Source organism: Molothrus ater, chromosome 21 (assembly GCF_012460135.2).
Source record: "Molothrus ater isolate BHLD 08-10-18 breed brown headed cowbird chromosome 21, BPBGC_Mater_1.1, whole genome shotgun sequence".
In the NCBI taxonomy this organism is placed as follows: domain Eukaryota; kingdom Metazoa; phylum Chordata; class Aves; order Passeriformes; family Icteridae; genus Molothrus; species Molothrus ater.
The window spans coordinates 11,379,436-11,397,593 of record NC_050498.2 but is presented as its reverse complement, the minus strand read 5'-3'; the positions used below and the strand labels follow the sequence as shown (position 1 = coordinate 11,397,593).

Genomic DNA, 18,158 nt, shown 5'->3' with positions numbered 1-18,158 from the left:
CAAGCCAATGAGTTTACTAAAAAGATATCCATGCTCCAATCAGCTAGTCCTATGATGATGTACTCACCTTTCTGCAGCCTAGATGGCAATAGGAAAAAAAAACTGAGGAAAATCCTACTTGTTCAGTAACAACTGTTGGACCTACACATTTTAAAACATAAAATACCTACTGGTTTCAGGTATTGTTTTAAATGCTTATAAAAAAAAGCTTTTAGCAAGTTTAAAACAGAAATGGTATAGAAAGAAGGGAAAAAGTTTTCCCTCTCTAAATTTATTCCATAAATTATACTAAAGATTCCATGATGATACTATAGATCTAAGTATTGAGGATTTGTTCAATACACGCATTAGTAATGTCCTGGCTAAAGAAAGACTGCAATGTATAAACAGGACAACTTGTTCACTACTAATGGTAAACAAAGGCTATTTTGCAGAATACTGGGGCTTCTGAAAAAAATGTCTTTGTCCTGCATAAACCAGGGTGTGTAATTTTTTTCCCTCTAGTTTACTGATAATTCCACTTCTACATAATCAGTGAAAGTTTTAGCTGTTTGGAAGTGACTTCCCTAGGTATAGAGGAAAAAGTGAAGTAATCTGTATAAATTAAGACTAGTTTAATGTAAACAAATAAAAATGACAGCTCTCATGAACCCCAATGAATAAGGATTACCAGTACTTTGTCATTTTTACACCTAACAGAATTTTATGCTGAATAGATACAAATCATGCCACAAAACTAAACAGGAATACTTTGGTCAAGCAAAAGTCTATACCAAGAGCACTAGTGTACGCAAACAAAAATGTTATTCAAAATAAGCAGATTTGGATTAACATCACTATTCAATTCTGCAATCTATACAATGATACCGTGTTCCAAACCTACCTAGCTAGACAACAAAATTGGACAGCCACTGTTGCTGTGTTTGAGTTGGTTTTGTTTTTTTTGTTTTTTTTTTTTTTAATGTGTATTGGTTACAAATTTGCTGTGAAAGCAGAACCAAAACTAGTGTCTTCCAGTAGCTATACACACATACACACAGACAAAACCAAAACACCACAGCTGTGAAGGTGTGTTTTCACAATATCTCAAATAACTCTACCACTGCTATTAATCACAGCCATTTTTTACAGTAATTTAAAATGGATCCATATCAACAGGACAAAGAAGTAAATGCTTCCAACTGTGGCATACTTGTACTGTACCCTTAGTAGCCACTGGACTAACAATTTTGCATTTTACAATTTCATTTATGCTTCCTCCATTCAGCACGCTAAAAGAATGTGCTTTTCTGTTACACACTGGAGGCACTAAACAAAAGATGGTGCTGATGAATGTAATGTATGTTCTGTGGGCACACCCACCTGACTTCACTGTCCCTTTCCCTTCTGTGTATGCTAAAACACTTTCATAGTCTGTGTAGTTTAATTTAAGTGCTGACTGCACAGAAACTGCAGCAATGAGGATTTGAAATCAAGAATAAGATGACTGTAGGATCAAACTTACCCTCAGCAAATGGCTTCCTAGGGGACTGATCTTCCATGAAAACACAAGTGGAACTGAAATCCTATTGCAAGCTGAATGCCTGTGAATGACTGGATGCAGTTCCATGTGGACAAAGCGTGTAACTAAGAAGCCTGTGTCACTATTTTGCCAAAGTGCACAGCTGGAGTGTGGGATCACAAGATAAACCATTCTAGCCATGAGCAATCAGCAGTGCTGGAATTATGCAAATGCCATATAAGCTCTCATAAATTGTATGAAAAAGTTAAAGGGAGAGTATTTTCAGCTTGATTTTAATGCCATGTGTAGAAACTTTGAAATTGTTACCACACTAAATCATATACGCACATGCACGCACACACACTTGTTTTACTGCTATTAGCTCCTAATATTCTTAAGGGAAGGAAGCACAGTGACTGCTGTAAAGGTGACCCAGCTATTAATAGAAATACACAAAATCGGAGTCTTGATGATATGAAATCCTGTAAAATGACATTATGTCTCCAAGAGTAAAAGACAGCCCTTTATAACCTAGGAGATTTTTCTAACCTTGTACTTAGACACTATTTCCTTCAATACAGTCACAGAAATACACACAGATCCCTCTTCTGAAAGGAAGTAGACCTTTCTACTACAGCAATTGAAAACAAAAAAATAGGTTTTCAAGTCTCTTGGGTGATAGAGGTAGATGGCTAAAACAATGGTAGCTTTGAACAGGAATAGCGATTACAGTCAGGAGACATGCTAAACAACATCCAATGATTAAAAAGAACTATTCGATCAATCAATTTAGACCCCTCATCAAACTTAACATTTTCCTATTAAGTTCCTCTCACAAGCCGTATATTCCCATGCCTATTTAAAACTAACAAGCAGGAGTGTGCTAACAGTAAATTCACTAGAAGGAGATGGAGGCTGGTGCACCTGTGCAACCTCTTCACGGTGCAAAGCAGAGAAGAAACGGACTATGTGACTAGAATTAATACATGCAGTGGGCTGAGACAGAACATGGAATAATTCCTCCAACTTCATGGGTTCAAGAACTATGATACTACTGGGAAAGCATTTGTAAATGTTAAGAGTGTTTCAATGTAGTTTGCAAGCTATCTTTCATTTAGCTTTTGTAGCAACAGCACAAAACCCTAGCCCCTTGTAATGTATTTACCTGCTCTCAAAGAGTGTTTGCTACCAAACATTTTACATCTTTCCTTAATCTTCAGCAGAGATAACCGCTTCCCCTAAAGGAAGCAATAGGAAAAAAAAAAAACCAAAACAACCAACTACTGATGTGCCAGAGATATTTCAGGAAGTTTGAAATAGGTAACTGACAATCTTGCCAAGTAATGTCTGAAAATATAAATCAAACATCTCCACTTATAACCTATTTTGCTGCCTCTTAAGGCAAAAGCTACTCTCTTACACCATTCCAAAAGTCCACTGAAACTTCATGGTTAACAGAAAGTACTGACTTACTTTACTTCTGCACTGTCTTAATAGTTTTCCATTGCATTTATTGTTTTACATGTTAACTTTCAAAATCATTAACCGACTTGGTGAGTGACTCTGTCTGGTCTAGCAAAACCTGAAAGGGGGATGGAGAGGCACCACACCATCTCTGCCCCAATTCCCTGAAATAAAAAACAAACAACAAACCTGAAAAAGGAATGTTCTTTTGACTTCAAGCTTTCTCAGTGTCAAGAGTATGTTTTTAACTCTAAAAAAAAGGGGGTAGGGGGTTTTATGTGCACTTGTAACTTCATTGTAGGTTTTAAAACATGCGTCAGTTCAGTCATTAAAATTCTCTTGATGAATTTCCATGGAAGTATCTGCATGAAGAATCTGCAAACTGCTACTATGTTAAAGTAACTATAATAATCTAGAAATATTACTACTTAGGGAAAACATCACACATTTTACTTCTAGTAAGTCCATTGAGAGATCAGAGAGAAATTTAAATCAGCAGAGAAATGTCTATGTGGCACCTGTATTTTTGCATGTCCACTCTTTGAAGCTCAAATGCTATAATTCTGAATGCTACAGATTGTCTTAATGCAGAAGTTGCTGTTAAGCATGAGAAGGTAAACAATTTATCAATTTACTTAATTAGTTTTTTTCCCCTCCAGTGTAAATATTCTAGTTCGAATAATTAAAAAGCAATTGCTCTGAAGTTTGCAGATCACTTAGTAAAACGGTTTCTTTTAGCTTGCCCTCTTAGGATCTGACTCTCGGACTGAGATCATCAGAGCCATCTTCTTTGGAGCAGTCCACACAATTTTTGCACAGTCACTGAGTTCCACAAACAATGTGATCTTTGTACAGTTGCACACTACTTGGGTTACAACAACACTAACTGTGTTCAAACTGTGGCTGACATATTTAGTTTTAACATGAAGTTTTTATGTTTGGTTCACAAGTGAAGTTCTCGCATTTATTTGTCCAGCACCTCACACAAAGGAGAGTGCCCATGTTGGAGTCTATTGACCAACACTGTAGGCTGAAAGGAAACCTTGGGTTTAAGGCACCCAGAAAGCATCTTGTTGTAGAAGTCCTAACCACCTGTTATTGTAGCTTCTGCTGCTGCTTCCCTTTTATCACTTTTATTGAAAAGTGAAGTGGAAACAGACATGACTACTTAATGTTTAAAGTGTAAACCTCCTCTGTAACCTACAGGACCTACCCTTGATGCTGGTTTGGGTGCAGCTAATTAGCTGATACCACAATCCTTCTGAGTAAAATCAGTATCTTTTCCTCTTACTGCACATATTATATTTGTTCCCAAAAATAACCTGTTGCTATGATGACAAAACTTGTGATAGTTTTAGATTGTTTTAAACTTCCCCAATAAACATGATAAGAGGAAAAGACTGGAAGTGCCCCAGTTGGTGTAAGAAGGCAGATTTCAGAACAGGGAAGACTCCAAGGTACAAATTCCTGTCCACTTCTCTTAATTTGGAGCTGCCTAAATACTACCTTTCAGGCATGCCTACAAGTTTTATGGGGTGCACCCAAAATCTACAGTCCCAATCCTCCTAGGGAATAGATTCAAATTTGTGAACTCCACCTCGAACCCAAGCAATGGAAGGAAAATGCCTCTCATGATCTTTGTCTGATTCAGGCTGGCTCTGAGCACGCTCTGGCTTGGGGTTTAAGGAAGGTGGGTCAGGTTGCTGCACAGACATAGTCCTGCGGAGGTGGTTTCTCTTGCGCAAAAACTCAGGCTGCGAGTGGAGGCCAAAGCTGCCTTTTCTCAAGATCATCCGAGAGTTGTTTTTTTTGGGTCGTGAATGGAGACTGAACTCCAGCGAGGCCAAGTGGGCTGCATAACCTTCACTGAGGAACTGAAATAGGAAGAAAAGAAGGGAGTGACAAATTACTGCTGCCTTGACCAATGAGTGCTATGAGGTATTAAGTTTTGGTCACTGGCATCCCAGTTAGACACCTACAAAAATACTAATACTCCTCTCCCCTCAATTTTTTTTTCAAGTGACCCATTTCATTTTGTCATTCAGAAATATGCAATGCATGCACTTGTAGATACAACCTGCAACCACTTGATTCTCTTTACTATTCACCCTTCCAGAAAATGCCTCATTTGTAACCCCAACTGCCTTTCTTTGAAATACCGTTGCTGCTTTGTGTATTTGTAAGTTTGCACATGCATTCACTTGCATGCATTGCCTTGTCTTCCCTAGGACTTCCTGACTGAATAGCAAGAGTTACTTACTTGGCACTGTGCCTGGTATTTCTTTGTGGATCGTCCAACTATGTAGATCTGGGATGGCGACAGAGCCAAGACACTGTACACAGAAATATCCTTCATGGAACCATATGCGGCACAGATTTTGATGTGGCACTGAAACAAACATTACTTCCAAAGTGAACGCACTATTGAACACCATGCAACTACAAGGCTGGTGCTTGATTTACAGTAAAGCAGCATATGAGTTCCCTGTTAACAATTTCAATTTGTAAACCCCAGAAAGCTAAATCAATCTGCCTGCATGTGAGCAAGAACTACAGCTATGTGCACAGGAAAGGACAAGCAGGTGATCTACTGATTTGTCATGACCGGAGGTCCCTTTGGATGTTTTATCAGCTTTCCTTACTCTTTTAAAAGTGAGGAGTGGCAAAAAGACTTTGTGATGTTCAGTAAGACTTACTGTTCAGAAAGGAGGGAGATCTCTACTGAATTGCATTCCCTGAAAAGAGGTTTTAAGGCTACAAATAGGTTTCTAGTACCTCTTGCATGAGATTCCGGAGAAAAATGGTCTTTTGTCGCAGTGGGTCATGAACGAGTCCATCTGAGAAGAAGATCATCCCTTGTGGGAAATTGTGTTGGGACAACCATGAAACCACACGCTGTTTCTGCATATCTGGACGGCCGGTGATATAGATAATCAGATATCCCAGGTCCTGCCAATGCCTGTCAGAAGAAGCAGTTAAATTATGTAAGTGCAGAAAGAGCAACAATGCTCACAGGTCAGGTCAGCATCTTTTCTCAGACCAGTTAGAAGTCATATGAAGTCCTTCAACAAGTGGAAAGCAGCATGCCTAAGTCTCTGCTCCAATCCAGAAACTGAGTAATAATGTCTACACCTTGGGGGAGATGGAGGAAAGCAAGAGACATTAATATACAAAATATTATCTAAAATATAAGAGCCATTCAAAAATATACTTAGAATAAACCTTGCAACACATCAGGTACTGCTACTTTTGAAATCTTTAATGAGATTTCCTGTCATTTCAGCTGTAAGGAATGGAAACCCTTGAAAACTGACACTTTACATTCTCATGCAAGTTCCAAAATGAGAACTGCCTTTTCCCATCCAGGCCAACATTAACAGACCTGCAAGAATGAATTAAAAGGCCTTTTCATTTTTCCTCCAAAAAACATTCTTGCATTCATGGCACCTGATATTTTTTAAGTACAAATATGTCCTTATTTGAAATTAGTGAAACACAAAATACACATGGACTCATTATTAACTCACTGCACACACTTCAAGATCATATTCCCAAGAGGCAACTTTTTGTCTTTAGGCAAATTAAACTACAAATTTCAATGTAATCCACAGCATTCTAATATTTCTCTGAAATTCAGGCAGATGTGCTGTGCAAGAAAATACAGAAATGTATCTGCAGAGAATCTTGGCCCTTAGAAAATTGCTGTCGGTTTAGTATAGCAACCCTTTTCCTTTCTAGTGTATTCAAGCAGAAAGTCAGAGATTTGAAGTGTTCAAATCTCATTTACCTGACAACATCAACGGCCCCCGCTCGGACTTTGGGGTCACTTCCCATAATTGAAACACTTGCTGCAAAGGAGCCATCAATGCTGAACACAACACATTCCATTCCTCGGGGCAGTACAGTCAGGTAACTTGCTGCACTGCTCTGGTCCCCTCTGCAGAGTCAAAGCAATAAATTAATTTAAAAAGCAAAATGTCAGAATGTATTTTCTGCATGTTCTAGTTAAGATTTGAAATTAGATCTTTCTAGACCTACAGCTGTAAGAATCACTGTCAAATATAGCTTCTGATTTCAGTCTTATGTGGGACAATCAAAACTTACACTTTTAGGAAATAGTTTTTCAAAGAGAAATTTGGAAGCTGATCTTAATAAGAAATCACATGCATACAAATAACCAAAAGAATTAGAAAAAAGCCCCGCAAAACATCTTGAAGTACTCTTAATTACTACTCAAACTTTCTCCATAAGCTTAACAATTTGTAATATGGACATTAGCCACCCTCTATTCTTGCAAATATCCCCCCTTGCAATGGGAATGCCAGTTGAGAAAAGTAAAAAACAAAAAAACAAAAGCACCAAATAAATAAAACAAAAACAAACAACCAACCGAAAAACAATGCAGGCATACATCACTCTTGTCATGAAAAGACATGTGAAAACCATTTTCCCCAAGAGAACTGGATGTTAAAAAATGGATAAATGACAAGGAAATCCAAAGCTCTTCTCATACCATCACCTCATGTTTCCTAAAACCTGTAATCTAAAGACCACATAAATGTCTGGTGATGAAGATTCCTACAAATATGTGCTCACAGCCTAATGAAAAGAGGGCAATTTATTTTGTTCCTCTTTGAAACTTACTCCTGCACTCTAAATCTTCATTTTTGAATATAATTTTATTTGTGTTTCAGTAACTATTTTCTTGAATTGATTGCCTTTTTTATTTAACTGAGGTAAAACATTTTCTTCTTCTTAAGTTGCACTACATGGGACTGTAAGCTGACTTTGGACTTTGTTAACTGGTGGATAACAACACATTCTATTTCAGCTAAATTCTCCTCATTGATTTAATCTCCCAACCAGGGATTCAAATGACGTTTTTACTCACTTTTGAAGTTCCTTCCTGATCACCACAACCCATCACAGCTTTAGTTCCAGTTTGGAGTTATTACCTGACCACCATTTTGATGGGATACACACCAACTCTCAGTCTCTTCTGTTCAGGTATATTGTAGGATATTCGTCCACTGCTGTTGGATATCTCTGTGTCAAAATACACCCACCTACCCGAAGATGGCTCAGTCATTATGAAGATATCCACCTGCAAAACCAATGAAACAGTAATCTAGTGTGATAGTCAACAAAACACCCCCTATGTGCAAGGCCTGCCAAGCCTAGATAATATTAGTATCTCCAACCATGTCTGGTAGTAAAAGCTTTCATGGAAGTTTGAAGGAACTTCAGTAAGAACTTCAGAGAGAGTCCTCTCAATAAGCAAATGCTTTCTAACATACAAGAGTTTATCGTCTTCATAATTTAAAGCCCTGATCTTAGCACTGCACATGTCAAACATAGAGGTCAGAAATTTGGGAAGAGCCCTAAACTAGGAAAAAGACAATTTTATCTTGCATAGCTATATTACCTTTTCACACAGTAAACCTACAAAAAAACCTCCTGCATCTGGTTCTTGAGACAAAATCTTTCTCAAATCATAATCTCGCCTACAACCAAAACAGTTCAAATTATCAAAATATTTAATCAATATGGTTTTCTTCAACTGAAATATTTAATCAAAATTAACATAAACTATATTAAAAACTTTGCTAGACCTGAAACAAGCCAAGTGAAGCCTACGTGCTTCAGTTTTGCCCTCAGCTCAGCAGCATTGCTCTCTTAGTTTGCTCAGAAACTCCTACAATCTCAGTGAATATGAAAAAATGTGCTCACTTGATGCTTGACTTTATTAGCTGTAAGCCTGGCTTCTGCAGGCAGTTTCAGGAATGACTGTTTCAATTGTGTCACATTACTACTAATTTCTAAAACTAATCTTTACTTGCCCATGTGTAAGATACAGCAGCCACCTAGCTTCTAGAATGCCTATTCTTTTATCTAGTTGTTTTACCTGGATAGGATGATACATGGTTTTCTTTTACTGCTTTGTCAACTACTATAAAATCCTTTTTCCTTCTTCCTCGGAAAGTTAATTGTCTCCAGTAGGTGGTACAGCTGGATGGCCGATTCAGAAACCACTGCACACTCACCACTAACCACTAACCAAAGGAGATACCCATAATCAGGTAAGAGAGATGAGAGCTCAGAAACAGGTCAGCCATCAGTAAAGCCCACTTTATAGCATATTTCTGCCCAAGTAGTAGGGGGTTAGTGACATTTCTCCTCACTGTAAGGCTTTCTCTGACACTGTACATCTGTGCCACATTCAACAACTAAGAAAATGGATTACTCAGACTTCACCTTTTCACCTGTTAAAGCCACCATGTCCAGAGGTCCATACATAAAGCGCCCAACCAGTACCTGAGGACCATCTTCTGCTGCAATGACATCATTAGCTCGGTGATTAGCAGTCACATTCTGAAATAAGAGCAGAAGATGAGAAGGGTATGGTTCATTTTTGTCACAAGGCTGCTGTCTCTATTTTGTTATGAACAGTGACACAGAAACACAGTCCTGGGCAGTATGTCTGAGGTACATGAAGCGCAGTGCATTCCCATTTCAGCTGGAGCCTGATTTTCACTTATGGTGGGTTTCTGAATAGACTTTCTAGAGAGAATACTCAAAACGACCAAATAAGAGAGAACATTTGAGAGAAAGCCAATTCTTTTTCACTTCAAGTGGTGCCACAGAGCCACATCATTATGCACAGGGCACATGCATTTTAACTGACATTATTAATTGACTTAGCACCTGAAGAAATTAGGAAATATTTCTGCTTGGCTCATGGATTTGTCTAGCATAAAAGAAAGCTCTTTGCATAATGGAAACTTAGGGCCTGTCTGTTATTTAAAGAAAGAAATATAAGAATTAAAGAATAAATATTAAAGAAAGAAAGAAAGACTTTCTCCCAACATGAAGTGATAAACCAAGATGAAATTGCTCATATTCCCTAACCATTGATCTGCCTGCCTCTGGATTAAGTCATCAGTTTTCAGCTCTTTAGTGATATTCAGTTATGTAAACTCTTACTTGGGGAGATCAAACTCCATTTAAATTTCTGCCAAACTCATCTTCCATCTTCCATGGCTGCCATATATATTCAGTGTTAAACTTACCCTCAATTTGACATGGGTCCTTTTGCGTAGCCATTTTTCTCGTGGATTGGATGGACTTAGTGTTTCTGGATCCAGGTTGTCATTTTCCTTGAAATTTACATTTTCATACCTCATCACCTGAAATTATATTAATATTTTAATAAACAGCTTGAGGCCTGAGGAGTCCTGGTACTTGGCAAAGAAAGAGAAATTACACTGCTGCCCCAATTGAGTGACACTGCAGAGGCAAAAGCACAATGGAAGTAGAGTGGTAAAGCCATTTATTCACAAAACCTGCACAGACAAAGAAACTGCTTTCACTCTGTTGCCCAACACTTAATTTCAAATACTTATTGAACAGCTTTTCCATTCACAGCACAGCCTGCACATGCCTCCAGAGAAACAGTGAAAATATTAGGATGGTATCAAGAGACAAGTCACATTGTCTTGATTATGGTCTGCAAAGTCAGTAAAGCAGCATAAAACCACAGAAGCATTTTTAATGTCCTTTATGTGGTAGACATCAGATTCCTGACTTCATCTATATTGATTTTCTACACATCTATTCAGAGAAAATGCTTCTTATCCCTTTTGGGTATAACTACTTCAGTAGCTGATAGGTAGGGACCCACAAGGACCCACTGAAGTCCAACTGAACTTGCAGAACCTTATTATGTCATACACATTCTTACAACCTAAACATCATACATTACCAAGAAACTTTCATGTCCAACTCAGATTTCAGGACACAACCTACAGAATCCAGAATCTGGGTGTGGGTTAAGCCACATTTCAATTGAAACCAGAAGCCCTGTCTCACTGAAATCTGTGGTTGTACCTGCAATCACAAATAGCTATTTTGAATGAGAAATACATTAGCAAATTTTTCAAGTTGAACAGCTGGTTTTCTGTGCTGAAGTTCTACAATCTCAGTACCCTTGCTAAGAGAGTGATCTAGAACTCTTTTAAAAGATGTCTTATATGAAGTCCCTTGAGTAAAATCATGCTGCAATCACAGTCAGCAAAGCAGCTGGTTTACAACAAATTACAGCAGTGTTGAGAAGTAAGCATGGTTTTTAACAAATTGGCATAAATTCTATTCACTAGAGGTAATGTGCAGGCAATATATGCAGCCACAGGGCATTCAGGAGCCAGTAGTCTTATTCTTAACCCCCAACAAGGGTAGAAGGTCCAGACTGTATTGGAACTAACTAGTCCTTTATGTAGAGCTGTAAGCTCACATATAGCTTTAGAGATATGTTCTAAATGCTTGAAAGGCTTATTAAATTCTAAAAGCTGTAATGCGCTTACAAGATAGGAAAGTGTCCTGTAAAGGAGAGACTCGACTTTCTTAAGGAAGCAGTACTTTCAAACTGGTTTACTATCAGATTTGTGCTAGGAGTTTGATACTTAATAGGGAAAGATATAATTATGTAAGGCAGGAGGTAGCCTATTCCTTCAAAACCAGGACAAAATTAATATATAATACAGGATTAGACTGATCTGGGGCACAGGAGGGGTGAGACATGCATAAAGGCACAATATTACTGGTCACAAAGTCAGCAGTGCTAATGGTGGGCTCACTGTCCCCTTTACCTCTCCAACAAATCCAGATCCGTCACTCCTAAATGCACTTGTATGTGATGCATCCACACTTAGCCACCTAACTGACCAAAAGATTTAAAGACTGACCCTTGGGAAATGCAATTAACAAGCACAAGGTTATCTGTTGCAGAGAGAAAAAAAAAAAGATCAGTTACCTGTCTTAAGATGAAGGCCACAACATCTGTTGATTCCCAGTAGCTGGCATGAAAGAGGTGTGGCAGGGCCACTGTTGGAAAGGCTGTCAGCACATCTGGGCAATACAAGGCATAATCTATTCGTTTTGTTCCCCACCACTTTGCAGTAACTACAAAAAATGAAACAAAATAGCATAACATTTTTATATCAATAAATTTCTTGCTGTCTTCATTTTAAGCTAGATAATGGAATCACGTCTTCTGCTTTCTTAATCTTGATATTTTAAGTCCGTTAAATATCTATCATTCACAAAAGTACAGTTTTTACTGACTGCATCATCACCTTAACTGCCTAACATCTAAAGAGTTCTTCTGGGTCCAAGTTTTGGGAAGCAGAAATCACCTCAGCATGATCCCCACTGCTTTCTAGTCCATGGAAAATGTACAGTGAAAGATTATTACTTTTATAATCATGTTATAGGGTAAGAATTGCAAATGCCTCCTGAACAGTGATGCAAGTATTGAGAGAAAGAGAGATACATACATACAGACATATATATGTACACACATATGACTATAGTCCATAGCAGGACAATATACTGATTTATAGCACTTCTAATTATGAGTAACAAATCTTATTTGCCTATGCTGCTTCATGCCTAGAACATGATCATAAACCCCTGTTACTATGAAACTCCTGTGGCTATTTATGAATAACACCATAATATAAAACTGACTTATTTTCTATTACTTTATCTATCTAATTACAAACAGAAAAGAAAGATAACTTGTGTTATGTAAAATTGCAGAAACTTGGGCTATTCTCATTCTCCCCAAATTCCAAGCAGATATATTTTCTTTTCATAATCAACTTTTTCACAGAAACAATGCAAAGGGAAAGGCTGTTGCCACATGCAATAGCACAGGGCACTTCACTCACTGTTGGTGAGGCATGCTGATGGCAAGCTTTCAGTTGACCCAGAGTTTTCACTGTTTGTGCTGGCCAAGCTCAACTTTCTCGTTTTCCCTTGTGGTTGATCAGATGTATTTGGAGATCCAGGACTCTCCTGAGAGAAAGGTATGTTCAAAGAGCTATTCTCAAGGAACAGACCACTGTGATTGTGGAGAGCATCACCTGCAGGTTACAAAAGTGAAAATAACAATAAAAAAAAAGGATGCACACCATGGTTTTGAAACTTTTGCATCTGTGTATATCTTATTTCCTTATTTATTCATTTATTTTTAAATACAGGGCTAATGAACGTTTTCCTGAATAATATCTCATTTAATGCCCATGGATGAAACTTCCTCCTTCAGAGTGTGAATAGCACGACACAGCATGACTGCATGGAGAAAGCACACACCCTACTGCCATGAACGTGCAATGGCAGCTGGGTGCTTTTGGCCAGGATCTTCCAAACTGGGTAGTGATGCTGGGATGCTACTTTAGTTCACACTCAACCCTACTCATTTTAAAGTAATTTTCTGAAAACTACATAGTCCTGGGAGTCTGTGATACTTCTCTGGTCCTCTTTCTGACATGAGCAAAATGTTCTTTTCTGTGTAACGTGACAAGTCAAAGATACTTCATGCCTATATGATTTTACCTAATTTTCTATTAAGCCAAAAAAGCACAATTCCTTCTACTAGCACCTTGCTCATCCACCCCTTCCTCTTTCTTCCCCAGAAATCAATCCATTTCTCTTTGGTTTTCTTTTCCTGGATTCAAATCTTTATTACCAACATAACTATTGCTTAGTAATCCACCCAGGAGAAATGCAATCAAGACTGCTCAGTAGTCTGATTTGTCCTAGTAGATATCTACAACAAACCAACCATAAGTGACCAAAAGAAACAACATATGAAGATCTAGGCAAAGGCCAACTAATTGAAAAAATAAATTGTTTAAAATGGTAGTCAAGGACATGGAATTTTCCAAGTGATACTTCAACTAGAACAGTGGTATCGCCTTCAAACTCCTCTTTAACACAACTAGTATCACAAACCTCATGCATAAGAAAAATTTTCCTTAGTAATTTTTGGTTCCACACTTGCTAAGTATGTCTGTGCTACTCAGTCCCAGAGTTTGTTTTTAGCATGCTGGCACATTGCTATTTCAAATTCTCTTGAGCTGTATAAGGAGAGAACATTTAAGAGAACAACAGGAATGAGAGCTATGAAAACAGGCACTATACCTAACTGGTGAGATCTTCCATCCCCTAGTGGGTATCTCTGGTACCGTGGGACACTGAATGGAGGAAGAAGATGGAATCTTTTCTCCAACAATGGTTCAAGTCTGCAGGCAGAGGGGTCAGCAGAGTGAAAGAAGCTGTAAACTTGGCTGCAGGCTGGTCGGACCTGGCATACTTGGAGAACAAGACAGAGAAAAAGAGGCCAGTATTGCTGCTTTACAAATTTCAAAGAGTCTGTGCAGAAACACAGTTAACAGGGTCTTCTGCAAACTCCAGATTAGCACACAGCTGGCCAAATTGAATTGTTTCCTATTTCATATGTAAAGAACACTTCACTGCACAGGAGTTTAAAGAGACATCACAATCTGAAATGCAGGCACATATGAAATGTAAAGAGCAGCAGAAGAGAAACAGAAGGAAGTGAGAAATGAAAAAGAATTTTAAAATCCTGTAAATACATTATTGAGCATTATAGCTGTGATGCTCAGCACTTCAAATATATACCAGCAAAACAATCTGATGGGCTTTTGTCATCCCGAGGACGTAAACCTAGGGGATAGCAGAACCTTCCCTTATATTATAAAAACTAATTCTAACAAAACAAATAAATACATCTGAATTTTACTTGTCACATTTTCAGGTAGCTTTCTACCATTTATTTCAGTAAAGAGGGCACCTTACTCTTCTCAACTAATTTCCAACTGTCTGCATGATAGATTTAAATTTGTCTGTTTTCCTCTCAACAGTGTCACAATTATCACTTTAAAATGGGATTCTTTTATCATATGCACCTCTAAAGACTAATTATGCTTCAAGTAGACACTGCTCACCTCAGAATGTGTTTGAAATGCCCATCAGTTGAGCTGCTTTCAAAGCATATTCCTTTGCAGAATATTCAAGGAAGAATGGAAGTGAGAGCTAATTTGAAGAAAATAGTTTAAAATCCTAGTAATTAACATGAAATTTTCCTTTCAAAGTGCCCAGAGGGTAACAGAGCAGAGACTGTGGAAAGGACTGGCTAGGAAAAAAAAAACCTTGGAGCTCTGAGTTGTTGTCTCTTCTCATTATTACAACAGATTTTCTCCCTCACCTGTTAATAACTGAATGCATCATTTCCTATAAAGATGCTGCACTACGAAAAGCTCATACCATGCAAAGAGACAAAGCATGTGCTGAATAATGAAAAGTAAAGTAATCTTTTAACTGAAAAACTTAAAAATTCCAGATGCTTTAGAAATAAAATTTAAAAAATCCTCTACGTGTCTGATCAGTAGGCTCTGTAACTAGAGAGGAAGAATGGCTCACAAGCAACACACCCAAGGGCCAAACCCACCCGCGAAGCCAGACATGAACAAGAGGTAATGCTGAACCAAGAAGAGATGTTATTTTTTGGTATTGTTTTCAAGGAGTCATCCTTGGTGAAGTGTGAGCTTCATGATGTATGACACTGGGTATATAATTAACAGCAGAACTTAAGATACACTTTTTTAAGTGAGCAGTGACCTCCCTAGAGCAATCCTCATCACCTCAGTACCTACCTACATTAACATTACCATCTCTTAAAGGAAGAAAATTACCTCAGTCCCTGACTTTAACTAGGCTCCTTTGTTTTCCTCCTTGTTGTGTGAGCCTCTTTGTTTACAAAGGTCTTTATGCATCTTGTATTTTAACCCCAAGAACTTACCATCCAGACCAGGCAGAACTGTGCTCCTCATGGCCAGCACCAAACCAAGCGGTGATCCAAAAAGGAAGAAATCAGACACCTCAAATTCAAATCGGCCCAGGTTTACTTCTGAGAAACTGGAATCCACAGGAGGAAGTTCTGCACCATCTTTCAACACGCTTGAGTGGATGCTGAACAAATAAAATATTGAATCAAAAATAATAAAGAGGGCATTCAGAAAAAAAGAACAGTACCAAAACAAGATACTTAGAAAGTTCTAGCAAATGGCATTTAGATCCAAGCCTTAAAATTGTAAAATGATACTGCAGTATAGCAGCCATGATTTTCAGTGCGGCTATTCAGTAAATTTACTGCCTTCAACAATGCAAGAGTTTCCTGCAATTATTCTACACAATACTTGGTAAAGTTTTGCAAGGACCATGAATATTTAAGTTTACTGTTTTAAATATAACACTGTATTTCTCCTATAAAAGTTCCTAAAAGTGACTGACCAAACAAATCTTCAAGTTTTCAGTTGCAGACAAGAGAAAAACAACCATTCTGTCTCAGAGGAAAAACAATCTACAACACACTGATATCCAGAAAATGTAATGGTTTCAAAATAAATGCAGAATAGTCAAAGAAAACAAAGCAAAGGACATTCCATCACAGCAAGACTATAGAATTACCTTAACCTGCTACTAAGAAAAATGCAGACTTGAAGTAAAGCACAGTAGTAAGTCTGCACTATACTCAACTTGAGCAGAACTGAAACTTCAACACACAGTAAGTCTAGCTCCTCTGCATCGCTCACAATGAAATACAGGAAATGGGAAGATAGATAGAGGAAACAAAAGCCTGAATAGTTCAGGTAAGTAAAAAATCAAATAGCTTAGAACCAGCAGGAACAATGAGACAAAGGGAATGGTTATGTTCCCATCCCATGTATATCAAAGGTTTTTTAGGATAAAGGAAAACTAAGTTAACTTCTCCCCCCAGTTCCCTCCTCATTTAAGCCAAATGTTTATGCAGGGCTTTTTTTCTGTTGTTGTTTTAAAGCTGATCTGAATAGCTTATAGATCAACGGGAGCACTAAAGCAATCATCTCACTAGAGAATAATAAAAGTCCTGAAAGTGAAGTCAGAGGGATTGTTAGAAAGAAATAGGTAACAGAAATTTACAATTATCAAGTATTCACTCATCTTGTTTTGAGTGGGCTGTACTGAAAAAATAGAACTTTGTGCATTCATTTTTGCATGTTCAAAACCCTCACAACTGAATAAAGATCAAATAAAAAACTCTCCAGATGTGAGTATGTTCATACTAGACCCACTAAATCCATAGTTTTCTTTGAGGGAGAGACAAGAACTTTAAGCAAACCTCCAGAAACATACCACAAACAATAACAATGCCTCTATGCTCTGCTGCTCACAGGCTCCTTTCAATGGCAAGCCCACTTCTCTGACTCAGTCATCAGGCACTGGTTACCTGGACAGGAAGGCATGATGCTGGCTTATGGTATCACACTCATAAGTGGATGAGTCACTCTGTTTCCGAGGCAGCTGTGGCCTTTGCTTCTCATCCTCCAGGATTCCCGAGATGTCAATATTGCTTTTGCTCAGGTGTTTGCTGTCACCCAGACTGGAGTCCTCTGCTAAGAGTGGATTATCCTTCAGAAAATTAACAGAGCAAAGGGAAGATTTAGACAGATAACAAAATACAAAGAGCTTATATGAAATGCCTGCATTTATACATATGATCTCACTTAATCCAACTGGGGAACGAGAGGCTGGAGAGCAGCCACACAGAAAGGCACCTTGGAGGTTGTGGTCAACAGCAAGTTGAATACAACTCAACAGTGTGCCCTGGCATCCAGGAGGACCAACTGCATCTTGAAGTGCATCAGGCACAGCATTGCTAGCCAGTTCAGGGAAGGTGACTGTCCTACTATGCTCTGGTGTGGCCACACTTTGAGTCCTGTGTGCAGTTTTGGGCACCACAATAACAAGAAAGATAAAAAAGCTATTAGAAGGTGTCTGAAAGAGGGCTATAAAGATGGTGAAGGGTCTGGAGGGGAAGCCATATAAGGAAACAGTTGAGGTTTCATGGCTTGTTCAGGCTGGAGAAAAGGGGACTGAGGGGAGACCTCATAGCAGTCTATAGCATCCTCATGAGAGGAAGTTTGATACATGGGTAGAATCCCATTCTATCATGGTAATTTACCAACTCCTTAAATTTCTTCTGGTTTATATGAAGCTGATTTCCTCCATGGAATGCATCTATGGGGTTTCAGCTCTGTGTATTTTTTTCTTTTCACCTGGATGCTGTTGATGCTTCCTCTCCTGCTACTGTTCCGACTCTCGTAAGCTGTATTAGAATTATAGCAGATGGCATCAAAGCCCAAAATTCCTCCAATGCAGTCACCTATAAGACACACCTGAAAAAAAGATTTTTTTTTTAAGATGTAGCAAGTGTTTTCAAAAGAGACAAAAAGCATCACAGTACTGCAGAAGAGTTTCTATCTTACTTCTTCCCCTTGTTACTGGTTTC

General features: G+C 38.3%; 1 protein-coding gene across 3 annotated transcripts in view; it reads right to left on the bottom strand.

Annotated features, from left to right (window-relative positions):
- Positions 1-597: 597 nt before the first annotated feature.
- The window catches only part of PITPNM3 (PITPNM family member 3), a 36,062-nt gene continuing 18,501 nt past the window's right edge, over positions 598-18,158 (bottom strand). For 2 of the 3 annotated variants that reach the window (XM_036395079.2, XM_036395078.2), the window contains 13 exons: positions 17,926-18,045; positions 17,097-17,278; positions 15,630-15,799; positions 13,949-14,119; positions 12,694-12,888; positions 11,775-11,923; positions 10,036-10,152; positions 9,221-9,337; positions 7,921-8,069; positions 6,753-6,902; positions 5,741-5,924; positions 5,226-5,354; positions 598-4,839 (listed from right to left, as the gene is read on the bottom strand). In XM_036395079.2, the coding sequence (XP_036250972.1) occupies positions 4,531-4,839; positions 5,226-5,354; positions 5,741-5,924; positions 6,753-6,902; positions 7,921-8,069; positions 9,221-9,337; positions 10,036-10,152; positions 11,775-11,923; positions 12,694-12,888; positions 13,949-14,119; positions 15,630-15,799; positions 17,097-17,278; positions 17,926-18,045 (2,142 nt within the window). In that variant the 3' untranslated portion in view covers positions 598-4,530. The remainder of the gene's footprint in view (positions 4,840-5,225; positions 5,355-5,740; positions 5,925-6,752; positions 6,903-7,920; positions 8,070-9,220; positions 9,338-10,035; positions 10,153-11,774; positions 11,924-12,693; positions 12,889-13,948; positions 14,120-15,629; positions 15,800-17,096; positions 17,279-17,925; positions 18,046-18,158) is intronic. The other variant, XM_036395080.2, reaches the window with a different exon arrangement.